Raw genomic sequence first — 25575 nt, 5'->3', positions numbered from 1 at the left:
GCACTCTCCCTCTTGCCTCCTTTTAACCATGTACTGCCTAAGCAGCAAGTACCTCTTCAGTGTGTTAGCGTACTTGTGGTCAGATCATCCCCATGGCTGGATGGGAAAACCAAGGCACAGGGAAGGAAGGTGACTGCTTGGGGAGCTCCCTGAACCCCAGAATAGCTACAAGGCAGAAGGCTCAAAACTAAGAAGCAAGCTACCAGGCCTTTAATCCCAGCACTTGGGAGGCAGAGGTAGGAGGATCACCTTGAGTTCCAGGCTAGCCTGGGCTACTGTGAGACCCTACTTTGGAAAACAAAATAAAAACAAAACAAAAAACTAATAAGCAAGTGCCTGGAGACCATTTCACAGGGCAGCCAAGAGCCAGGGGACAGCAGGATAGGACGGAGGGCATGGTGCCCTGGCAGCTCGCACTTTCAATCCTGGCTAACAAAATGCAATGCACCCAGTGACTTGAGGAGACTGTTTCATTCAAATGTTTGGCTTGGGTGTTTATTTATTTATTTATTTATTTATTTATTTATTTATTTGAGAGCGACAGACACAGAGAGAAAGACAGATAGAGGGAGAGAGAGAGAATGGGCGCGCCAGGGCTTCCAGCCTCTGCAAACGAACTCCAGACGCGTGCGCCCCCTTGTGCATCTGGCTAACGTGGGACCTGGGGAACTGAGCCTTGAACCGGGGTCCTTAGGCTTCACAGGCAAGCGCTTAACCACTAAGCCATCTCTCCAGCCCGTGTTTTTGTTTTTTGACATAGGATCTTGCCCTAGCCCAGGCTGACCTGGAGTTCACTGTAGTCTCTGGCTGGCCTCGGATACACAGCAATCCTCCTAATTCTACCTCCAGAGTGCTGGGATTAAAGACATATACCATCATGCCAGGCTAAATGCTTGGCCTTTAGGTGGCTGTTTTTGAGACAGGGTCTTGCGCATCTCAGGCTGGCCTTGAACTCAATCTGCAGAGGACAAGGCCCTGAACTTTTCGCCTTCTAGCTTCTCCTTCTGAGTTCTGGGATTGCAGGTGTACACCACTGTGCCCTGTGTACGCAATGCTGGGGGATTGCACTTGAGGCTTACCTGCATGCCAGGAAGACACTCTACCCATTAAACCCCAGCCCTGGTCCCTGGCTTGATGGTCTGGAGTTTGGTGTCTCTATTTTAACTCTGCTCTTGACTTGCTGTGTGGCAAGCCCCTTCTCTCTGAGCCCCAATTTCTCTATCTGTAAACCAGGGTGTTATGGTAAACCAGTGGCTCTCAACTGGGGTGGCCATCAAATGATTCAGGCAGACTACCTCAGATGTTCCTGATCCAAAAAGGGGCAAGAGGATTGCATTTTTTGAAAGTTACTGGATGTCTGTCCAGTAGTCATTTGCCGCCCCTCATGCTCTGTTCTCAGTCTCCTTTCTAGCACTCCAAGTGGACACACTGCCAGTCCCACCCTTAGTTAAGCACAGAGAAGGGTGCCTGCCTTCCACAATCACAGGGAGGGGTCAGGAGGCCAGCACCAGTGTTTGGAGACTGGCTTTTCTTGCATGTTCTTCCAAGGAGATGGCCCAGCCAGGAAAGAAAGTTCCCTAATCTGAGGACTAGAAGGGGAGGGGAATCATTTGTTACTAGATAAGCACAATCACCTTATCTCTAAAGACCAATAACCACAGCCCCAGGGGCTCTGATTCCTGGAGTAAACAGAGCTTCCCTTCACTCCCTCCACAGAAGCCTTAGAGAGCAGCAGGCTCTGATCCTCCCTGGGACAAAGCCCAGCCTCACCAGAATGCCCTCTACCACAGAGGGCCAAGGCTGGCTTAGACTGCTTTCCTGTGCACACCTGCCCAGACTCAGAGCCACCAAGATCCAGGATCACATAGAAGCTTCTGCCCAAAGCTAACAGGTCTCCACCCAACACAGTTCTAAAACCACAGGGCTGAGCCCACCTGACCATTATTCAGACAAAGAGACCAAGGGCCGGAGACTTGAAGATGCTCACCTGAGTGTCCCAGCTGGCTGTGCCCTAGCCAAGGCATCTGCATGAGCCACTGAGGATCTGAATTCCAACTCAGACCAGCCTGGGGCTCTGCCTTCTTGGGTTAATTTATTTCCCTTCTGTCCAAGGGATTTTTCCCAGTGTGAGGAACTATTAAACTCAAGATCCAGTAAGGTATCTGAGGATGCTCAAAGTATGAATGTAGGGTTGCCATTTGGAGCTACAGTGTCTCCTGGGACTGAAGATACAGGATTCCTAGGGGGCTTGCTGGACACTGGGCCACAGCTGTCCAGCTGGAGAAAGCAGAAAAGCGGAGCTAGCTCCCTCCGGGCTTCTGAGGGTCAAGAGTCTCAGGGCTGGAGAGATGGCTTAGTGGTTAAGATGCTTGTCTATAAAGCCGAAAGATGCAGATTCAATTCCCCTGTACCCAAGTTAAGCCAGATGCACAAGGTGGCACATGTGTCTGGAGTTCCTTTGCAGTGGATAGAGGCCCTAGCACATCCATTCTCCCAATCTCTCTCTGTCTCTCTCAAATAAATAAATTAATTTTAAAAAAGAGTATCAGGTTTAAGCAAATCATTTCAGGAGAGGGTCCTCCAACTAGTTCCTTGGGCTAAATACCTCTCTGTGCCTTTGTTCCCCCTCTGTTTTATTTATTTGTTTATTTATGATTTTTTGGTTTTTCAAGGTAGGATCTCACTGTAGCCCAGGCTGACCTGGAATTCACTATGTAGTCTCAGGTGGCCTCGAACTCAAGGTGACCCTCCTACCTCTGCCTCCCGAGTGCTGGGATTAAAGGCGTGCGCCACCATGCCTGGCTCCCCTCTACTTTAAATGGAACGTTAAGGCATGTGCTACAGTAAAAACAAACTGCAGGTATGAGAAAGAGGCTTATTTCACCCCATGCTCTCTGAAAGCTGGACATCTGCAAGCTTGTTATACTCTTACCAAAGAGCCAGATGACCAGTCCCTCCTCTAGCTCACCCCTGCCACTTCCTCTAGACCTCAGCCTTTCCATCTGTGCAATAAGGACCCCAAAGCCCTGTTCACATGTGCCTGTATCTTCCCAGCTTGGAGAAGGATGCCAAGGTCACTGGCAGCCAGCTCCTTACCCTGAGCACCTAATGAAGAGAGAAACCAGAAAGGAACTGCCTCCCGTTTCTCCATCTGCAGCAGGGCAGCCCAGCCCACATTTCCACTGGTCTTCTGCTCTCCACCTCCAGCCCATCTGTACATCTCCCTGTTCCTGGCCACAGCATCAACTCTCTGCCCTCCAGAACATTCAGTGCACAGTCCATCATTCCCTGCTGAAATCCCTCCATGGCTCCCCACTGCCCTTGGAATAAGTCTTAAATCCTTACTTAGCTCAGCCTATAAGGAGTCTATAACCTGCTTTTTCCCCCACCCCCTCTGCCAGCATTGCCTACCATCAGGACCAGCTTAACCAACACAGGTCACCTGAATGGGTGCAGAGCCGTGTATCTGGGGAGCACACCTCAGCCACAAAGGACTCATATGTCTCAAAGGGGTGCTGGGGTGAGGGAGAGGATGCAGTGAGGGCAGTCAGGTGGTTTGGGGAGGGGATGGAATCTGTCTCATAGCTCTACCGCTTCCTCCATACTTACTGGGAGGACGTTTCCCACCATTTTTGGTCCCTAAACAGCATCCGGTTCCACCCTCCTCACCTTGCTTGGTTAAAGCTGCCCAGCCTCTATGTGGAGTGGGACAGAGCCACCAAGATAAGAAAATCACTGCGTTCATCTGACAGCGACTCTTGGATCCCAGAATTGGCTCTAAGTGCTACCTTGTTCTACTAGCCCTCTGAAGGGTGGGGCGCTCTCTCCAACCCATCAAGTCTCTGGTTTTAGGGTTTTACCTCAATCTGGCCCACCTCTGGTGATGGCTATGGAGTTAGAACCTGTGTATCAAAGTCTATACGATTTCCAAATTCAGTGCAAAGCTTCTGACTTGGAAGAGGCCTTGGAGGAAGAAAGGACGCTGGAGGCATCTGAAGGTAATATTTATCCAGCCAGCCAATCTGCCCTCGGCTTTGTGTGGAGTCACCCATCCTCCGCTCGCCTCAGCATCCTCTGAGACACAGAGACAGAGTTTCAGAAGACCTCACTCCAAGATACTGGAGTGTGAAAGACTCCAGCACCCTTTTTCTCCTTTCAGCCTCTTGTATCCTACACTCCTAATTTCAGTCACCTCCTCTCCAGCATCTCAGGGCAGTGGCCTCAGACAACCTGGACAGCCATGGCTTGGGTGACTTCTGGAAGCCCTCCTTAACCAGCTTCCAGCACTCACAAAGGGGAAGCGCGTGGGGACGTGCCAGAGCCGGGTGGCCCAGCTGTTGCCCACGATCCTTCCGCCCTCTGGCCCCTCCCTTGGTGACCAGCCTGGACAGCAGCCCTGCACGCAGCTCAACACAAAGATGTACCCTGCACTGGGGCTTGGCTGGAGAGGGTTTTGTTGGGGGTTTGTGGGCCCGTTTTGTCCTGGGCTCCCGCCCCCTCGAGGCCCTCCCTGGGCTGGCTCCTGACTTCATCCACTAAGTCAATAGCTGGCGCAGGCTGCAGCTTCCCTGCAAAGCCGCCGCCCCGCGCCGCCCCCTGGTTTTCTTCTCGGGATAATGGGGGCTCTTTGTGGCCTAATCAGCCTCCTGGAGGCCAGGAGGCCGGGAGTGCTTCCCCCTAGGCCGTCGGTGGAAATGAAAGCAGGATTAAGGATGGGGCTTGCTCCGCAGCATAGCAAAGAAGCCACCAGGCATTTGCCCCTTCAAAGCCCCTTTGGGGGTTTGGTTACTTTATTTCTAAAATTGTTTGTATTTCTAAAGTGGCCATTGAGGCGCGAGGGAGGACTGCAAGAAAGGGTGGGCGGTGAGGATGAGGAGCAGGGGCCTCGCTCCCGCCTGGGACGCCCGGGCCAGGCTCTAAGCAACTTCCCCTGCGCCTTCCCTCCGGTCACTGCCAACTTGGCTCTTAGGGGCACCAATTAGACAGGGAAACTGAGGCTTGGTCTGGGAAGACACTGTTGCAAGGCTCACTGACAGTAGGCTCTGGGATTCGAATCCATGCCCAGCAGGGAGGGAAAAGTAGAGCTCAGGGGAAGCCCAATGCAGTATTTGCACAGAGATGCTGTCACCCTCTGAGTGGGCCTAGCCACCCCTGATGGTCTCCTGAACTATTCTTGGAAGAGTAAAGCCTCAAAGGCGGTGAGAGCCCTCCAGGGAGGGCAGGTCCGCCCATTCTTCAGGGCTGCTCTTCATAGGTTCATTTGGAGCACCAGAACTGCACGGGCTCGCCTTTATTTAGATTTTTCCTTCCATCCACCAGAGAAGGACAGTCAGACATTGTGACTTTTGCACATTTGGGGGGGGTGCCAGAGGGAAGGCAGAAAAGAGGACACTGGCACGTAAGGTCCCACCCAAATCAGAAGCAAAGGTGTCCTCCAGTTGGTTCCCACCCTCCCCCATTAAAACTTTTCTCTAGCAGAGTTTTGGTGCTAGAAAGGCAAATCAGAATCCAGGAATTCCCACCAAGAAGGGGAGTTGCAATGATGGGAGCTGGGGAGTGCCCTGCCAAGAGAATTGGCTCTGTGGTCACAAGCGAAGTCCCAGAGCTGGAGGTGCTAAAGGTTTCCACTGGAAACAAGACCTTCTAGATGCTTCCTTAAGACTGTGCCCTCCCCACCCCTGTCAGCCCCAAAACTCCCCTGGGAAGCAAACTTGAACTTTGACTTTTGAGTCTATGGAGTGAACCCAGATAAACTCAGCATGGATTTTTAAGACAAGCTTCCTGGAGTCCAGGAGGCTAGACCTCAGACCCGTGGTCTTCACACCACACTCCCCATGGAGCATCTCCGTAAGGCTGCGCTCTCTCCACCTTCCCCAGTCACCCGAATCACTAAGTCCTAAATAAATTCAAACTTGCAGCTGGAGTTGTGGCTGCCCACCTGTCACACAGGCTGAGGCTTGGGACCTTGGAGAGTGACCCTCAGAAAGGCCACCGTCCGCTCCCCTGAGGTTCCACTGGGTTGGCTACCACAAAAAGAACCTCAGAAAAGTTCAGGGTAGAGTTTTTCTTTTTTTTTTCAAGCTTCATCTCTAGTCACCACCCCTTTTTCTGTCCAGCGGGCCTCTTTGATCTCTGGTCAGACAAAGAGTGAAGTCAAGAGGCTCCGGAGCCCCACGGCCCAGCCACTCCTCCCCTCCGCCTCTGCCTTGAACCCACAGTGCCAAGAGGCTGCAGCAGCGGATACCAACAACTCCAGAGGTCAGCTTGGGGGCTGCTCACCAAATTCTGTCTTAGCCCTCAACACACCCTGCTGTGTCTTCGAAAGCACACCATTCACAACCCCCCCCCCACACACACATACACATCCCTTGCACACGGAGATCCAGGTAAACACTAACACATACAATAGAGATAGGTCTGTTTGTTGTGATTGATTTTTCTGTCTCCATTGCATGACTTAGCACCTAGTATGTGCCCAATACATTTACAGAATGAAGGACGAGAGTCGGCTATGTTTACTCTCCAGGGATTTTCCCCCCCCTCTCTCCTTCCATTCTTCAAGCAGTTCAGACAAAATGGGGATGCAGCTCTGTGTAGATTGAGTCCATCCACACAAATGACCACAAAAGGATCCTCCCAACCTCTAAACTAGGGGACGACATCTATTTTGGAAAGAGAAAGCAAGGCCAGACAGCAAACTCTCAGGTCCCCCACGCGAATCTCTTCATCCTAGGCTCTCCTGGGAGAATCAGAAGCCTCCTGGAAGCTACTGGAACTTTCAAGCTCTGCAGATGTGGGGCCCTGAACAAGGTGTGGCCTCAAGAAACCAAATAAATAGCTATTTACAGTGCATTTCCAAATTCTGCCTGTAAGGACACAAGTGAAGGGCCAGGTTTCTGTTGTTTGGGTTTTGGTTTGTTTAAGTTTTACCTAATTCTCAAATGGGTCCAGAATCCCACCCAAAGGAAAGGAACTTTTATCTAAAAGTGTTCACCGGAGGAAACAGGCTCAGAGAGGCTGGCCCAGAAGTCATAATTTGCAGTGCTTGTGGGTTAGGGGTGGGTGTAATTCCTCCAGCCTGACAGATGGAGCAGTTGGGGCACAGGATCGTAGGTCAGTGGAAGGACTCGAACACCCAGATGCGGGGGAAATGATGGGTGGTACTGGACCCAGATCTGCACTCAGCCATCAGTTTGCACTAGAGTGTTGCCCTCCAGTGTTGGCTCTCCCTCCAAACGCGCCTCTCTGCCTGGGAGTGGGGCTGGTGGTCTGCCCACCCGCAGTCCCCACAGGGAGCCCACATCTTAAGAAGGGCAGCCGCTGAACTGGCAGGCGAGAGCCCGGCTCTCGGGGACTTGGAGCCGCTGCTGGCGGGCGGATGAGGCGACACACCGCGCCCTTGGCTGTGCGTCTGGACGCAGCCGCGTCCTGGCTGGCCACGGCCCAGCGCCTGGTGGCATCGCGAAGCCCAGGTCCCCGCCCCGAGTCGGCCTGGCGCGCTGGTCTCTAATTAAGCGGAGCGATTGCAGCGAGCCGCCGGGACCGCGAGGTAATGCGACGAGCCTCCTTTGTGCCACTGTCACCCAAAGCGCTTGTGATCAAAGGGGCGGCGGCAGGAGTCCGCCTCCCACCTTCCCCACGCCGCCCGGGCCTCGCGCGCTCGCGGGACCCAGCGGGCTCTGCTCGCGTCGCGGCATCGGTCCCCGGTCCAGCCCGTCGGCGGCTGTAGTCCCTTTGTCCCCTCGGCTGCTGCGCGCAGCGCCTCCCGCGCCCAGGGTGCACGCTGCTCCGCGTCCCCAAACTCTACGTCCGCTCCCGGCTCGCAATGCCCGCGCGCGCCTGGGCTGCGAACCCTTCCCTCCTTCCCTGATGCTTTCTGCTCCTGTCGCCCAGGCTCTCACCACCGCCCTCTGGCTTTCCCACCCGAACTCAAGGCCGCCCGCGCACTTTCAGGACCCCGCGTCTATGCCTAGGGACTGACCCTCCGCCCCTGGGACACCGGGCCAATTCATTGCAGTAACGGATCTGCCGAGCCCTGTGGGGGCCTCCCGGTCCCTAGGCCGTCCACCCCAGCTCAGATCAGCTGTGGCAGAGGGGACGGGGGCACAAGCACCCAGGACCCTGGAAGGCTCTAGGGAGCTTCCCAGCTGGGCCTGGGAGACGCTCACAACCTCCCCTCGGCCCTCCCGAGGCTGCGGGGGCTCTCAGACTCTTTTCCTCTCCCCAGGGGCTGAAGTTCCGTTGGCAGCCGACCCCGCCTTCGCATCCCTTTCCCCACTCCCCTTCCTTTGGCCCCCACCTCCCCTTTGCCCTCGACCCCTTCCCTTCCTCCTCTGGGCCCCTCCCCGTCTCAGGCTAGGAGTCCCCCCCCCTCTTCTGACTTCATCCCCTCCTAGCCTCTCCCCCACCCCACTTTTGTTTGAAGTTTTGGCAAGATCCATCTACTAATGGCGCAGTTTCCCCCCTTAGGTCACCGTTCTGCCTTGATTCGATTTGGAAGGCGAGTACCCTCTCTCCCCCCGCCTGACCCCAGTGGGGCCAATTCTTCCCCCAGCAGGTCAGAAAGTGCTGACCCAGTTTCCACCTTCCTCCCCACTCCCCTCCCCCACTAAGCAGAGTTTGAGGAGGGGAATAAAAAGGAAGGGCCCAGGAGAACAGAAACTTAGGGGGGCATCCTAGTCTTTCTATGGCCTCTGATGCCCAACTGGGTTTCCTAATTACGCCATTAGTGAAGTGGGAGGGGAAGAAGGAATTTCTGGAATGTGGTCCCCCTTAGTCAAGCCTTCAAGGTCCCAGAATCTCCAGAGAATCTTCCCTTTGGGGTCTCAGTGCAAGAACCCTTCTCAGAAGGCATTGTCTTTCCCGGAATCTTCCAGGACCTTGTACATTTCATGTTTCTGTCACCGTACATTTCATGTGTCTACCCTTAGGTGCCCTTAACCACCAGTCTCCAAAGTGAAGCTGCCTCAACTTTGTTATGGCATAGTGTATGGTAACCTGACAGGGAAGGGCCACCGGGCCCGCGCGCCCTATGTTTTATATAATATTGATATATAATGTAGAGTGGTTGTGTGTCCCGCGACAACTATCACTTTCAGATAGTTTCATTTCTTTAAAAAAAAAAAAAAGCCCAAATAATCACCTCACTACCTCGTGGCTACTGTTACTTATGATTTTAAATCCTTCCATGTAAATTCCACTGAAAATTTGGAAAGCTGTGAAAAGGGAGGGGCGGCGGGTGGGGGAGGTTAATCCGGGTTTAACGCTCGACGTCGTCCCTGGACCCGGGCTAGCCTGATTGCCTTATCGCCACACAACATTTGAGACGCCCATATATATATATATGTATATATATTTTTTAACCCAGCCAAATAGCTCGGAGAGCATCGCAGACGGCCGCGCCTCAGGAAAATGTGTTTGTTATTAATATCTAAATAACTTCCCAATACTGTCTGCTTAAATCTCCCCTCCACCATTGCAAATGATGATGAATTCGTTTGAAGTCTTCCTCCCGTCCGTTCCTCCCACCCCCAGCCTCATCTTTTCAATGTCTCTTCCCTCTCTTCTCTCTTCTTAGCCAGGCTTATTTCAAACTGGTAAATATCTAATTCCTTTAACCGCTGCGCAGCGCACACGAGTCTTTTAGGTACAAACGTCTCGCAACAGCCTGGTGCGCGGCGGGGCGCGCCCGGAGGTGAGCACCGGCCCCGCGCGCTCGCAGCGGGGGACCTCCCCCCACTCGCTGGCCCCGACGGCGCCCCAACCTTCCTCCGGGAGGGATCCGAGCTGCTTTCCCGGCGCGCCCCAGGGGACCGGCTCGGGCTGTCCCTCCCCGTGGAGTTCCCGAGGTCCCCGGGCACCGGCACCGGCCAGACGCGCTCCTGCGCCCGGAGGCCGCGCAGCCCTCGGCGGGCGCCCTGCGCTCTACGGGGCGGATCATTACGCTGTGATCGCCTGTTCTCCCTTGTTTAAAGTTTGTTTTCTGAACGTCTTCTATTAGATTATGCTCGTTCATTTCCCCCTCCAACCTTATCTCCTCGTGTCTCTTCTCTCCTGGCCCGTCACACTCGATTTAAGCGCCAGTTTATCTGGCAAACAGTTTGCGGACTTTGTTTATTTACCGCGGGTTCTGGGGCTGCGAGCGCCAGTGTTTGCCTCTGTCATAGTTATCTCCTCATTGTTGAACGCCCTGAGTCTCAGCTCCCTCCTCCTCCCTCTTCTCTTCAGTGGTGGGGTGGGGGACGGTGAAGGGGGAGGAAGAGAGGGGAGAGTCTTGTCAGCCCAGTGTGGGCTCGCCCCCTCGCCGGGAGCCCCCTCCCCGGGGACATTCCCGCCTCCGCTCAGCCCATCCCCCCACCGTGGCCGGCCAGGCCTCCTGGGCCCCCTCCTTCTCTCCCTCTGGACTCTCTCTCTCTCTCTCTCTCTCTTTCTCTCTCCCCACGTCCACCGCGCAGCGCTGCCTAAAGCCGGGGAATTGCCTGACACCCTCCCACCTTCCTCCGAGCCCCCCATTATGCGAAGCTGATCCCACTCTGAACAGCCTCAAATCCCGCCTGGACTGTGTTTGATTAGATTGCCAACCCGGGGTAATCCTTTGATTTGGTAGAGTGTCAATTACCTTTCTCTAAACACACATTTACCGAGGAGGGAACTTGTTGGTTTAAATCAATGCAGATCGTCTCCAGATAAATGGACTGTCCAGGTCCCCTCCCAGCCCCCTCTTCCACGGCCCCTCCCTTTCTCTGCCATCTCACCTATCCCATAAACAACAGTCTCTTTCAGGTGTGAAGGCAGGGGTGGGGGGGGGGAGAAAAAGTGTGGGCTGTGGGGAGCCCTGCCCCCCTTCCCCTATTCATTCGCTCCCCCGGAGCCTAATTAAATTTGGCAGGTCCTTGTACACACAATCAGAGAGCTTCCTCCGGTGTAGACCGAAAACCGCATTAGCAGCTATCGCTGCTGCCAAATTAAATTGTTTCCCACCTCCTTTACAAGTGTCTAAACCCACACTTCAGGCTCTCCCCTCCTTTCTGATCCCTCCTTGCGTCAGTCCCCACTCCACACCTGTGAGTTTACATTCTTCGAAATAAACTAAGAGAAAATGCCCAGCTATAACTCAGCCAGAGAGGGCCTGCCTGGCATGTGAGGTCCTGGGTGCCATCCTGTCTATGACAATTGACAATAAAACAAACTGAAATGAAATCTAGCTCTCATCACCCCTACCCATACCCTGCAATCTCAGATGTTTTTATTTTTAGATTCAGGCAATCTACAATTCTTCCACTAGACTCTGATACCAAGGGATTTTTCTGGCCACAACTCTTCCTGTTCATCTTCCTCTTCTTCCATCACGACATCTAGTTGTAACTTTGGTCAATATTTCATATTAATTGTAACCCCCACTGGTCTTTCTGTCCCAGAGGGCAAGCCCACATGTGCTCCCTCGGCAGCAGCTTCAACATGCCCTCTGTCAGGTGGCGTGGACGGCTCCTTGTTCACGACTGTTACTATGGCTTTTTACATCATTATCTATCTATTTCTCCACTTTCCCTCAATTCCTCCCGTGGAATGGTTGTACCCTCTGCAAACTGGCTCCTCCCTTCCCTCCTCAGACCCTTTCCCAGATTGGCTGTCTGACCCAATCCCCTGATCTTTGGAGAGAGTCGGGTGAAGAGGAAAGCATCTACCAGGACAGACAGAACTTCCACTCTCCTCTCCAGGTACGAGCCAAGCCGAGCCGGAGCCCAGTCGGCAGCAGTCAGAGACTTCTCAACAGCAACAATCCTAATAACTCAGTCTTAACAAGGATGAGAGAGAGAGAGAGAGAGGGAAAAAAAGCCAACGAGCAGGCTCATGAATATCAGCCCAAGGGGAGCAGGAGTGAGCTGTTCAGAGATGAAAGTGCGCAGAAATAAAAGCTCAATTTAATCTGCTTTAAAACCCTTCAACTTAACGTTTGTGCTTCAAACTCTGAGAGTGAAGACTGATTGTGGATAAATAGTTTCTTACCATGCCTGGAAGCTATTACACCCCTCTCCAACACAGTTTCCTATTCAGCAGTCCCAGTTTTCATTACCAGCTCTAATAAGTCTTAACATTATTAAATGCCAAGCGGACGATAGGAAGAAACGGACTCAGGGAGGGATCTCTCTTTAGCGCTTAAAGAGGAGAGCTCTTAAACCCCTTCTTTGGCGGCTCCCCACGACGAGAGGGGCAACCCCGGGAGAAAGCATATTTGTCAAGAGCAAGAAGCCCCAAACAAAGTTGTGGTTGAGCACCCCTCCCCATGCTCTGCCCACAGGGCATCTCGTGCCGCCCACCTGACCAACTCAGGTGCCGGGTGGATAGGCGTCTCACTTTTAACTAAGGCCATGAAACTCATGTCTACGGCCAGGGAGAGAGGTGAAGGGTTCATCCTTGCCTACCCACCAACATGTCAGCTCTTACGCTTAGAATTTATCCAAAGTGATGGCGCTTTACCGTCTCCGCCCGCACAGGGGCCTCTCACATCCATCTATCATCACTCTGCACAGGCATGCAAAATGGCCCGCATACAAGCAAGACCCATGGCATTCTGGTGCAAAGGCCCCTGGGAAGGCAATCAGCCACCTGAGAGATGCTGGTGCTTCTGCTCGGCCATGGGGCACATGAGGACAATGGGCTACTCACGCACCATGACTCAAAACCTGAGGGGTTATGAGGCCACTAGGCCTTTTCATGCCTTTTCATTTCAGTGGCCTGGCAGGCTCAGCACCTGCGCTCTCAGTGGTCCCATCTGCAACCTCCAGACTCCCTTTTAAAACCCTTGGAGATTCACTGCTTCCAGGGTCTCCTGTTGGGAAAAAAAGCCTCTCTCCCACGAAGAAGTCTTCTGTTCACTGATTTCATAAGTTCTGGTAGCCCTTGAATTCCCTGTCTCAGAGGAATTCCTCAGGACTCATAACCTTTCACTCTCTTCCTATACTTTCCTTTCCTCAGAGGCTTCATCGTTCACTGAACTGGACATACCCGAGGAAAACACACACACACACACACACACACACACACACCCTCTCCAAATGAACCCAAACATCCCACTGTTCCCTGGAGGTCGCTCTCTGAAGAAGCGTCTAGGGTGTAGCATTTATCTTGGGAAAGATTATTTAAGTTCAACGTCCTTCCCCCACCACTCATTAAAAAAAAGAACAAAAAACAAAACACCAAAACTCTTCCAACGTGTACCTACAATAAGAGCTGAAATTATCCCTGGATCCCCAGGCAAGGGTACCAGGCTTGTGAACTGACAGCCCAAGCCAGGGGCTACTTGGCAAAGTGGGGCTGCCTCCTCAGCTCCCGGCCCAGCACAGCAGGGTTCCCGGGCACTGCTCCCTCTCTTTCTTCCCTGGCCCTTTTGTCCCTAGCTGGGATTGCTACTCACTGGGGGCCCAGAATGTCAATAGCCAGCCCCTTCCCCTACACTAGGCTGCTCTGGCAAGGGGGCTGATCCCCCTCCCCCAGTCGTCGTCCCCCCCCTCCCCCCCCCCCCCCCGCTGCTTGGTGGGGACTGGGCCTCCTTTTCTGAGGGCTGGCTTTGGACGCTGGCTTTGTCTGTGAAGTTCATCTTCAAGGCTGGGAGGACCTACTGAGAACGGGAGAGAGACCTGAGTTGGGGGTACTAAGAGGTACCTGTAGAAACTTCTGGAAGGAGACAGGATACTATGGCTCCTTAGCAGGCGTGCCTCCACTTTTTCCAAAGTCACTGTCTTTCTGATTCTGTCTGCTGGCCTCTTTTCTGCGTGAGTGTTAAGAGGACGTTTCTTCCCTGCCTCGCCTCCTCTCCCGTCTTTGTGGCTCTGGGTCTTCCATTTCCACTCCCCGCACCCCCACACTTCACGTACACAAACGTCCCCCCATCAAAAAACAAAACGCGCAACCCGGTCCTCGGGCACACAGGCGTGCAAGCGCTTTCAAGCAAACGCTCTCACACACCAGCCTGCTGAAGGAAACTTGACTAAGGGTGGGTGTGGACAGGGGTGGTAGCACCCACTCTCTGCACCCCCTGCCGACTCCCCAGCATCTGGGCACTTGGCCTCCTCCAGCCCTTCGGCATAGCGCAAACGCCAAGAGCCCTGGCGCCCCCCGGTCCGCCCTCGCCCGGCGCGCGCGGGGCTGAGAGTCAGGCCGCGGCCCTGGCTAATTTTTTATTGATTGCAGCGGTCGGTCAGCTGTCAGGCGGGGTTCCAAGGGACCGTTTAGAGAGCGTGTGCGGGTCTGGTTAACAAATTCATTTAGGGAGCCGTTTGGACGGCTCCTCCTTCCTCGCATTCCCCGCATTCCCCCCCCCCCGCCCACTTACCCAAGTTTCCTATAAATAATTGATCGGCACTAGGATTTCCAGCCAAAATGCCAAGCTCCGGAGGATGCGCGCGTGGGTGGGGGGTGGCACGGTTAGAGAGCCCCAAGCGTCACCCCGCTGCCCGGCTGCAGCCCTGCGTCCCCAGTCAGTGGAGACTCGGGCTCTGCACCCCATCCTACCCAGGCTCCGAGGGGCTCCTAGAGCACCGCTTTCCATTTAGCCAGAGGAGATGTCCTGGCTGCCCGCAAGGAGCTGTGGCCGCGGGTCACCAGCCAGCCACCGACGAGAGTCACAGGCCCGTGCACGGGACCCTGGGGGAAACGCGGGCGCTGGCTGTTGCGGGTCCCTACCTTTGTCGCCCAAAATCCCATCGATGCTGTGTTTGGCCTTTTTCTCTCCATCATCCTCTTTCTTATCTCCTTCATCGTCCTCCTCTTTCTTCCCGAACTTGATTCTGAGCACGCGGCTAATCGAACTCACTAAACCTCAGAAATTAAAGGCAAAAGGAGGAGTATAAGTTGTTGGGGCCAAGGAAGTGGCCCAGGAAGCCCCCTCCTTGCTGGCCTCACTCACCCCTCTCCCTGAACACTGAAGACATTTAAGCCTTTGCCAGTCCCATCGGGCATATTGCACCCTACTGTAAGCCTGCTGAGGCACCCGTACAGTGCACCCCTGCACTCCTTCTTGCTCACACGTGTGTGCATGTGTGTGCCTTATATATATACTATCTCATACCTTAGGCACACATGTGCCATGGCCACTGCCCCATGGCCATCCCGAGCTCCCCAGCCCTTGCTTTAGGCATGGCCTCACACAAGTGCGTGTCCTGGCCCTGCGAGCCTGAACACACGTGCATAGACAGACACACACCAAACAGGATTCCAGCTCCGGAGCATCAGGGTTTGAGAGTGGCTATAGAACAGACACACTGACCTGGAGGAGAAGGGAGTCTAGGGACATCAACCCTCTTGGGGCAGGCTCCTCGTTGAGGCTATTTCTCCTGGAGGCCCACCTCACCATTCCTAGCGTCCTCTTTGCCAGCTCGCATCCCAGTCACCTTTCTTCTCTCCCTCCGCTCTTTCCCCCTCTCTCCTTCCCTAACTTTCCACTCCTTTCAGCCCATCCTCCTTTCTGTTTTGCCAAGGCTTCTGTGCTCGGTCACTGTTATCCTTCTAACTTTTCTTCCAGGTACCTCCCAGCCTTCTCCTCTCCTTCTCTCTCCAGCCTCCAGTCCTACAGATGAGAATCCCCAGCCAGACCCCACGGCTCAGCTGCCTTCTCACCTGAGGGCACTGTGCTGCGGTCACAGTGTCCGTCCTTCAGCAGCCGATCCCTAATCTCCCAGCTGAACATCCCTGGGTTTTCCCTCTTGTACTCCTCGATCTTTTTCTCTACGTCCGGAGTCGCCACCTGCTTCAGAGGTGGGAGAGCAGGAGTTTCGGAAAGATGCAGTAGGAGAAGGAAATACTTTTAATATCAACCTCCTTAGAGCCTCAGGCCAGGCTGATAGCTCTGGATGCCATCCCCTCCCTTCTTAGGTGGACTTTGTTCTTTCAAGAAACCCGTTCTCAGCTACCAGGATGGCAATGGAAAAGGAAGGTAGGGGCAGGTAGTAAAATAAATAAATCCCTATTAGGACCCTTGGGATTCCCCCTCTCCCATCATCTCTGGCAAGACTGAGGGGAGATATCTGCTTGTTGGAGTGGGGCAGATTTGAGGGCATTCAAGAGATAGCTTATTGGCTTCAGAGTCTTGGACAACCTAGAGTTCCCCATCCTTGACAGAAAACAAATATTGGGAAGATAATAGGGTATCCCTGGGAGTTGGGGATGCTCTCCCACTCTACTCTGTATAGGGAACATGTAGGCATTTCTGCCTTGCTAGTTGAGTAGCTATTGGTCTTGCTATATTGGAGTAGTGAGGGGGTGTTAGCCCAGGGCCCTGGACCAGGGACGGCCTACTGCCAGGCTCCATGGCAAAGACACTCACTCTGGGCTTGCTGCCTCCGATGGCCCCAGGCCGGATGGACCCAGTCTCCTGGTAGCGGCAGAGAATCTTGGAAACACAGCCGTGGGAGACACGCAGCTGACGGGAGATGACACAGGGTCGGATGCCGTGGTGGGCCATTTCCACTATCTTGTGGCGGATGTGGTTTGGTAAGGGTCGCCCATTGATGAAGACCCCACCAAGCTGATTGACCCGGCCTTGGCCAAGCGGGGTAGATACTGGTGGAGAGAGGTACAGAGTGAGGCTGGGTGATGGGGGGGGGGTGCTGCAACCCCTAACTTGGTGTTGTTTGGGCTTCAAGACCCCTGACAGCTGATTTCCAAGGTTCTCGCATTCAGAGGAGCTTAGGTAGTTCAGAGGCCCAGAAACAACTGTCACAAAACCTTAGGGAGTGTGCGTGTGTGGAGAGAGAGAGAACAGAGAACGCTCCTGGTTGCCAAAGTATCCCTCAACTTACACACCGTGGGAATGAGGAATCTCTTGAGGAGGGGTAGAGTGAGGGTCCTGGGGAAGGAATGAGGACTCTGGTGGAGGGAACAGAGAGCTTCAGTTGAGGGCAGTGGCTGGCAACGGCCTCTGTTTTCCAGCCTGAAGCCTGGGCCACAGTTCTGGGGTCTTTTGGAAGGCCAATAGCCAGTGAGATATGGCCCAAAGGGTCTGTTCCACACTCCCAGCACTCATGTCTGAACTACTTGATCTGTAGCTGAGAAAGCTGGGCATCCCCTAGCATGAGTGGTAGAACTGTCCCACCGACTCGTATCTGCACACAGCCCAAGGGACAGGTGATGCAGAACTGTTAGTACTACCTGAGCGGAGCACGGGCTATCCCCTAGAGGAATCCCTTTGCTTCCAGCCACTCTCCAAGTTTTGAATTCGTTTTGGGACAATTTGGGGACACAAACCAAAATACCACACTTGGTCTTGGCAATCTGAGAACTGTCTGGGCCAAAAAAAACAAAAAAAAAAAAGAAGATAAGCCAGACACACACACACACACACACACACAGAGAGAGAGAGAGAGAGAGAGAGAGAGAGAGAGAGAGAGAGAGAGAGACTGACTTTGGGAACCGGGAAGATAGAGACCCTGGTATGTGCTAGGGAGGGGGAAGAACTCAGGAAGCATTAATACAAAGTCTACACAATTTCCTCACAGAAGGTTGAGGGGACACCCGGTGCACTAATCCGGCCTCTATCCCCCCAATTTGGGGACTCGCGGCTGCAGAGATCTGGAAGATTACAACGATTTCACAGCAGCCGAAGTGGAAGGAGCTGACAGCGGAATTGGAAGGGAGGAGGCAAGGCGAGGCTGCGATTGCGGTGCTGTTCCTACCGCCCCCTCCCCGCTCTCCCAGTCCCCCCACCCACCTCTCTTTGTAAAAGTAGGTGTGTGAAGCCACCCTCGGATTTAATCAGAAATCGTGCATCGCCAAGCTAGAGTCACTCGGTCTCCGTGGCGGAATATGCCATTAGCGCTGGAGAGCTCTCGAGCGCCCAACTTTATATTCAAGAGCCTCTTTAGCGACCAGCTCTCGGCTCTCCTCAGTATTCTCCGTCATGTTGGGCAAATATTGTTCTAATCCGCCGCGCGTCCTCCGCGCCTGTTTTCCTTGCATTCGTTCCAGGAGAGGGCTCTGGCAAATCCCCGGGCCGCCGCCTCTCCCGCCTGCGCGCCGGCTCGCGCGCACTTGATCACGCAGCCCGCTCTCTTCGCCTCGGTTTCATTCGAGGGACCGGCGCCCGAGGGGAGGTCCCCTCCCCAGATCGCGGGCTGCCTGCCCACCCATCCCTCCTCGCCCGCTCTCCCCTTCCTCAAGCGCAGACAATGACAAAAAGCAAAAAGAGAAACTTAAAAAAAGCCAAAAAAACAAAAAAAAATCAAAGAGGCACACATTTCTAACTATGCGGTGACACCCCGGGGCGGCCAAACTTCCAGAAGTCAAATGGTCCCTCCCTGACCCATGGAAGGCCTTCCATCAGTTAAAAAAAAAAAAAAAAAAAAAGAGCAACAACAACAACGGGGGGGTGGTGGTAAACGAAAGCCCCCACAGCGAAAAGGCCTCCACCGTGCGCGCTCCGGGGCCTTTCTCCTCCCCGGAACCCAGCGCCGCCCGCCAGCGGGTCCTCTCCGCTCGGCTCCGGAGCTGGCGAGTTTGGCAGAATGCCTTATAAAACCGATCCTGTCCCCTGGGGTGGACATCGTTCTACCTCCTCGTTTCTGCAGGTTCTTCCTCGGGACATTTGCCGAGTTTGGAAGCGCGTGAAAAGTTTTTTTTTTTTTTAATTTTCAGCGCAAAAAAAAAAAATCGTTAGTATTTCAAATTAGATTGTTGCGGGGCAAAAAAGTAGGGAGTGTTTGCGAGTTGCTTTGGTAGACGGGAACAGTCTGCAGTTTAGGGAGACAAACTATCACACTAAAGGAATTTCGAAATAAAAGGGATGGGGTTGGAAGAACGGCACGGGCCACTGGCAATCGCCCAGAGCCGGGGAGTTAATGTTTTAAGAAGGGTCTGAATATAAAGGAAAGAGAGCTGAAATCCACCAGAACTTGAAACCTACGAGCAGCCGCAGTCTACCGGGAGTTCCTCCCCGCGGGTCAAGGCCAGCTTGCCCGTGACCTGTGAAGCGCAGGCCCGCGGGTCAGTGGAAACCCGCGCAGAAACCGACAAGTGTGGGCCCCAGAAACTTCCTGGGTCGCGCGCGGGGTCTTCCACCCCAGCGAGGGTGGGGTCCGTTGCTCCCGCCGGGCGTCTCCACCCTTACCGGGACAGTGCCACCTCCAAGGACCTGGAGTCCCGAGCTGGGGGAACCAGAGGACTCCAGCCGCAGCGGCGCTCTTACCTTCCAAAGGAAATCCCGTGCGCGGGTAGTTCTGCCCCGGAGCTGGCCGCACCATCCTGGGCACTGCGCCGGGCAGGGCCGCCATTCTTGCGCACGCTGGGGACGAATCCAGACTCGGCCACGATCGCTTAGCGTGCGCTCCCGCGTGCCCCGGCTGAGATCCTTCTTTCCTTCTCCACCTTCTTTTTTTTTTTTTCTCCCCACTTCTTCTCCCTCACTTCCACACACTCCCTACCCCACCCCCCACCCCGGCTGCAGTCCTAAGGTTTCCAGAAGCTGGGGAGGGGGGTGAGGTGGGGGCCCGAGGGTGCGGGGAGGGAAGGTGGCGACAAGGAAGTTCAAACAAACAAACACTCCAACCCCAAGTCCGCCTCCACCCTCCAGACTCGGCCCGAAGTTGTTCAGAATGACACGCCGGGGCAGGACCGGGGTGATCGGGCCCGAGTGGCGCAAGGATTTGGAGATGAGGCGGGATCCCGGCTGGCAAGCCGCTCTCTCGCGCGCTCCGGGGCCAAAGTCCCTGAGCAGAAAGGCTGCGGAGTGGATTTCTTTTGGTCTTTATTTATATATTTATTCGCTGGCTCTCGCCGTTTCCCTCCTCCTGCCCTCCCTCCTCTCCTCCACGCCTCTTTCTGCTTTCCTCTCTCCCTCACACCCGGTCCCCGGGAGGACCCGAGGAGGGACGCGCGTCTCCTCGGGTTTCGGGCTGCGAGGGGAGGCGACGGCAGTGACGGGCTAGGGTGGGGGAAGAGTAGAGGAAAAGCGAGGGGGCGCGAGCGATCAGCTGGGTAAGTTGTGCAAAAGTGCTCCGCTGGAGGGAGCGAGGGGGAGGGGAGGAGGCAGCAGCCGGCGAGATCTGATAGGTTCGGACTTTTCTTTTATTCATGAGGAGGGACTGGGGCCAGCGCGGACTAGAGAGGAGGACCAATAACGAAAAGAAATCACCAACGAATATTTTTTTCCCTCTTGTCTAATCCTCAGCTCGACCTCGTTTTTTTTTTTGTTTTTTTTTTTTTTTTTTTTTTTTTTTTTTTTTTTTTTTTTTTTTTTTTTTTTGTGGTGATGGGGCGGAGGGCTGGAGAATTTGAACTGCCCATGAAAACCGAAGAGCAGAGCTCGGGGATGGCGGGTGGTGGTGTTGGTTGGAGGACCAGGAAAACGGGAGTCAACTTTGCCCAAGTGTCTCCTTGGCTGAATGGGCGCTTCGGCGGGCCCAAGTCTGGGAGTGGCCTGCGCTGCTGTCCGCAGTCCCGGCAGTGCTGGCAAGCCTGCCCCGGCGGCTTAGGCGGGGATTGCCCGGCCGCGTCGTCTCCGGCCTCCCTCGGTAGAGCCAGCCGTGCGTTTCTTTCGGACTCCTGGGCCCTGAAATTTCCTGTAGTAGGACTCGCGGGGACACCTCGTGAGTGACATCAAGGGAGGGACTATGGCTCTGTCTGTGAAATGATGTCAGAGGCTTGGTTCCAGGTCTTCACTGACCTCCCGCAGCTCTAAGAAACTCAGCAGGACGGGTCTGGGTGTAATTTGGCAAAACTGAGTCTACCAAGGGTTCGGGGTACACTTCTTCCTCTCCTTCTCCCTGCCCCACTGCAGCCCACTTCCCAGGGAGGGGTGAGTTTCCTCCTCTTTCTCCTCCCTCAGGTCCCCAGGCCACCATTCAGGACCCCTTCACCCGAGGGCCACTGTACCTCAGGGATGAGGATCTCAGAGTCCAAAGAGGAAGGAAGGAAATGAGCGTAGAGAATGGGCCAGAACTTGGTACCAACTTTGAATTCTTGCAATGGTGGAGATGGTGGGAGTGCCCCCTTCAGATGGTTGGGAGTGTGGGAGTATGATCGTGGGTCCCAGGAGCCTTCAGTGCTTCGATCGGCAGGCCAAAGTGACCAGTGGTCTTTGCCTCAGGACATGGATTTCAAGGGGTGAACCGCCCTCCCAGCGGGGAAGGACGCCACCACTGCGGGGCCTTTTGTCTCCCCCAGGAAAAGGCGTCGCAGGCCCAGCGCTGGAGGCAAAATACAATAAAATAAATCCAGCCCTCCAACTCGCCCCCTGCCTGCCCTCTCCTGGTGAAGACAGCCAGCCAGGTCTTGGCCTAGGGGTGGGGGCTTTCTGTCAGCAGGACCCAGCATATCCTCTCCCTTCCCCTCCTCCTCACCTGTGAACTTTGCCCCTCTCTTCATGCCAGGGAGCTTCTCTCCTAGCTCCAAGGGGCTCATCAGACCTTTAGGGGGGCTTTCTGAGGACGGTGGCTGTGCCGAAATGCTTGTTATATTGAAGCTTGCAAAATTGAATGGGGAGAAGGAGAAGACCAAGCAGTTTTATAAAAATGTTTTTATTTATTTATTTGAGAGAGAGGGAGAGGGAGAGAATGGGTACACTAGGACCTCCACTCACTGCAAATGAATTCCAGGTAATGCTCCCCCTTGTGCATCTGGCTTATGTGGGTCCTGGGAATTTTGGGGCCCTGAAATTTGGGCCTCTACTGTTCTGTGGGCTGGAACTCAGATCTGAATTGGGTTCTTTGGTTTTGCAGGCAAGCACTTTAACTGCTAAGCCATCTCTCCAGCCCAGAGACCAAGAGGCTTTAGCAATAGAAGGGAGACACCAAGTGCCTCGCCTCCCTTTGCAAGGCTGCCCAAGTGTGGGGGGGGATTACTGGACTCACCAAGCCGGGTGAGATGATAAGGGTTTTAAGACCTAGTGTCCCAGGACCAGGAAGACCTTCTGAAGACCCTTGTCAGCCTCCTTAGGTGGATATATGATATATGTGTGTGTTAAAAACATACTACACATATGTAATGCAATGCATTTTACATACTCAGTCCTCTAGCCATCTGTCTCCTGGTATAAAAGTTTTAAGGAGGGTTGGAGAGATGGTTTAGAGGTTAAGGCACTTGTCTTTGATGCATAAAGACCCAGGTTTGACTCTGTGAAGCATAAGGACCTAGGTTCAACTCACCAGTACCCATGTAAGCCAGATGCACAAGATGGCACACATGCGTCTGGAGTTCATTTGCAGTGGCTAAAGGCCCTGGCACACCCGTTCTCTCTCTCTCTCTCTCTTTCCCTCTCTCTCTTGTTCTCCTCTTTCTTCCTCTCTCAAATAAATAATATTCTTTAAATGTTTTAAGGCACACCTCCCTTGTAGATGGAATGGCCAGTGTGCTTGTGAGGGAATGTACTTTTTGCAGGGATCTATGGATGTCCAGGTGCAGAAGGTTCTGCATAGGTCTGTCTTGGGTCAGTCTGGGCAAGTGTGGGCACTTAAGTGAGCGTGTGGGACTTTGTTGATCCTTTGGGTCACATCCATGTTATGGGCCTTTGTTTTGGTCAGCTGCCTAAGGGAGGAAGGACCTCCGGGAAGTGCCTGGCACTCAGGTTGGCACGCTAGGTCTCTGTGAAGCTGCCTGCAGTAGGCACTCAGGTTGACAGCTCGTCACCTTGGTGCAGAGCCTGCACTGCTAGGACCCTTGAAACTGTACTTGGGGCCACATCTCCCTGGAGTGAGCCTCAATCCTCCAGCAGAGGAGAGGGCTCCTTTCCACTCCATCCCACAGTTGGTCCCCACAGCTGGGGATTCCTTGGGCCCTGGTGGGGAGGGCGCAGGAGGAGGAAGCGGGGTTGTCTGTTGGAATGAGCGTGGCCGTTCTCGCCTGTTGGAGACCAATTTCACAAATGATTTTTGCGACAATTAAGAAGTGTGGCGGGGTGAAATGGCAATTTCACATCCAGCAGGGGGAAGGGGGGCTCACCTGGGGATGGGCTGCTGCAGCTGGGGTAGGGGAGAAGCTCTCATGCTCTGCTGGTCCCCCTGGCTAGCCCCCTTGTCCCGGTGCACTCCCCACACCGTCATCAATCAACTAGTGCCACTGTGGCTCCTGCCCCAGCTGTGAGCTTGGGTCTGCCCTTGCCCAGCTCAACCTGGCTTTAGCCATCTCTTCCTCCTTCCCTCCCTCTTTCTTTTCTTCTCTCCCTCTCTCCCCCTCTCTCTCTTTCTCGCTCCCTCCCTCCCTCTCTGTCCTTCACAAGCTTTGTCTGTCTGTTTCTCTGCATCCCATCACCTGTGTTGGTTTTCTCAGCCTTTTCCTTTCCTTCCTCCTGGCCTTGGAGAGTTCACCCCAGTGTTTTCTGTCTGCCTCTGTGTCTGGTCCTGCTGCCTCCTCATCACAATGGTCTCCTGAGGTGTGACGGGCCTCTACTGTTCTGTGGGCTGGAACTCAGATCTGAACCCCAGAGACAAATCTTTGGTCCAGAGGTTCTGGGCTAAGACCTTGGGGAAGGGACCCTTTTCCCCCTCATCCTGTTCTCCATCTCCCCTCCTTACCTCCCTCCTTCCTCTTCTTCTCCTCCCTCCTCTCCTTCCTTCTTTTCCTCCCTCTTCCTCTTTCCCTTCTTCCTTCTTTTCTTCCTGTTTCTCCTTTCCTCTTTCTCTCCTTCCTCTTCCTCTCTTTCCCCTTCCACCCTTGTCAGCCCCCATTCTCTCCTTCCTCTTTTTTTTCTTCTTCCTCTCTGATCTAAAGGTGCAGCTCTCAAACTCAATTAAGAGAGGAGCTGGAAGAGCAAGATCCAGGCTGAGTCGAGCTGGGGACCTGGGCGCTGGCTGTGCCCTCCTCGGACTGCTGGCTAAAGGAGGGGGCCTCCCTTCCCCCTGCCCTGCCCTCCAGCGCCCAGGGCCTCTTCCTCTGCTCAAGGGACAGGATGCTATTTACTTCAACCCAGATGCCATGAGCATTGTTGGAAAGCGATTACCCAATACATTTTTCTTTACAGGGCGCTAAATCCACCTTGAAACCCAGGGGTTTTGAATTCAGACCTTTTGCAGTTTCTGAGGTTCCAGCTTTGCTGGGGCCCGAGGGGCCGAGACACGGACCTGCAGAATGCTGAGGTCTTCTCCAGTTTGATAATGAGATGCCAGAATGGGGTGGGGACAGGCTTGGAGTAGACATGAACAAAGGACTCTGGGAAGCCCTTCCAGTCCTGAACTCCTGGTGCTACCCAAGAGGCTCCCCTGAGAAAGAGCCCCTTCGATGGGACCTGAGGATGACTTTGTTTCCTCTTTTAGTGAGGGCCTTTCCAGACCCAAATGGGAAGGAGAGGGAAGGAAAGTTGTTTTCCTATTTCATGTCTTTTTATTTTTTGGGGGGGAGAGCAACCCCATCTGCACCACACTGCACTCTCAAGGCAGAGAAGGGGAGCAGCAACAGGCCACGGCTAGGAGTCTGGGGGTCTGGGCACCATCTTCCTGTCTTCTTTAGCCTCTTCTCTTCCTCCTCTTCCATTTCCTCTATGTCCTCAGCCTCCCCCTCCTCCCTTCTTCCTTTCCTCTTCCCATGTCTCCCCCTCTGCCTTCTTTATTTCCCCCCACTCTCCACCCCAGGCAGGGTCTCACTGTAACCCAGGCTGACCTCAACCTCTCAGTGATCCTCCTTCCTCAGCATCCCAAGTGCTGGGATTAAAGGCACACACCGCCATGCCCTCTTTTTAGTCTTCCTTCCTTCTTTTCTTCCTTCCTTCTCCCTTTCCCTTTCCCTTTCTTTCTTTCTTTCTTTCTTTCTTTCTTCTTGCTTGCTTTCTGTGGGCACATGTGTGCCACATACTAGGGTCTCTTGCCATTGAAAAGGAACACCAGAGACATGCATGTCATTTCTGTGTGCAGCTTACATGGGTGCTGAAGAATTGAACCCTGGAGGCAGGCTTTGCAAGCAAGCGCCTTCAACAACTGAGACATTCCCCAGACCCTCCTCTACTTTCTTCTTTTCCTTCACCACCTCTTCTCTTCCCCTTTTCCCCTTCCTTCTCCATTTCCTCACCCCTTGGCTTTCTCCCTTCCTTCTTCTCCATCCTCTTCTACCCTTTCTCCCTTTTCTATTTTCTCCTCTCTTTTTCTTCCCCCTCCTTCTCTCCATCCTCACCCTCATCTTCCTTCCTCTCCTGTTTCTTTATCTCCTTCCTTCTTTTGAGGCTGGTCCCAGGAGCCCATACCTCCTGAGGTTCTAGGAATAAAGAGAGGGGGGCCTGAAGCTTACAGGGGGTGGCTACTCAGAAGATGCTAAGATGGCTTTCCAGCCCACCTTGACTGGACTGCCAGCAGCTTTTACACCAGCCCCAGAGACTAAATTAATTAATTAATTTATGAGAGAGAGAAAGAGAGAGAAAATGGGCATTCCAGGGACTCCAGCCTCTGCAAACCAACTCCAGATGCATGCACCACCTTGTGGGACCTGGGGCATCGAACCGGGGTCCTTTGGCTGTGTAGGCAAACAAACACCTTAACCACTAAGCTATCCTCCAGCCCTATCAGGCCTGTCTTTACACGGTGGTGGTCTCCATTATCCACAGCAGTCTTTCTTCTCTGTGCCTGCTAAGGCTTCTTTGCTCTACACTTCTGGACTAGGAAAAGG

The 25575-nt window shown here is 54.0% G+C and overlaps 1 protein-coding gene across 2 annotated transcripts in view; it reads right to left on the bottom strand.

Moving 5' to 3' along the window:
• The window catches only part of Pax7 (paired box 7), a 113946-nt gene extending 94684 nt beyond the window's left edge, over positions 1 to 19262 (bottom strand). The window contains exons 1-4 of one of the 2 annotated variants that reach the window (XM_004657588.3): positions 19178 to 19262; positions 16322 to 16557; positions 15616 to 15745; positions 14683 to 14817 (exon numbers count right to left, since the gene is read on the bottom strand). In XM_004657588.3, coding sequence (XP_004657645.1) covers positions 14683 to 14817; positions 15616 to 15745; positions 16322 to 16557; positions 19178 to 19262 — 586 coding nt within the window. The remainder of the gene's footprint in view (positions 1 to 14682; positions 14818 to 15615; positions 15746 to 16321; positions 16558 to 19177) is intronic. The other variant, XM_004657589.2, reaches the window with a different exon arrangement.
• Positions 19263 to 25575: the final 6313 nt, after the last annotated feature.

This window comes from Jaculus jaculus, chromosome 5 (genome assembly GCF_020740685.1).
Source record: "Jaculus jaculus isolate mJacJac1 chromosome 5, mJacJac1.mat.Y.cur, whole genome shotgun sequence".
In the NCBI taxonomy this organism is placed as follows: domain Eukaryota; kingdom Metazoa; phylum Chordata; class Mammalia; order Rodentia; family Dipodidae; genus Jaculus; species Jaculus jaculus.
Note: the sequence above shows the minus strand (reverse complement) of the source record. Positions and strands in the feature narration are given on the sequence as shown.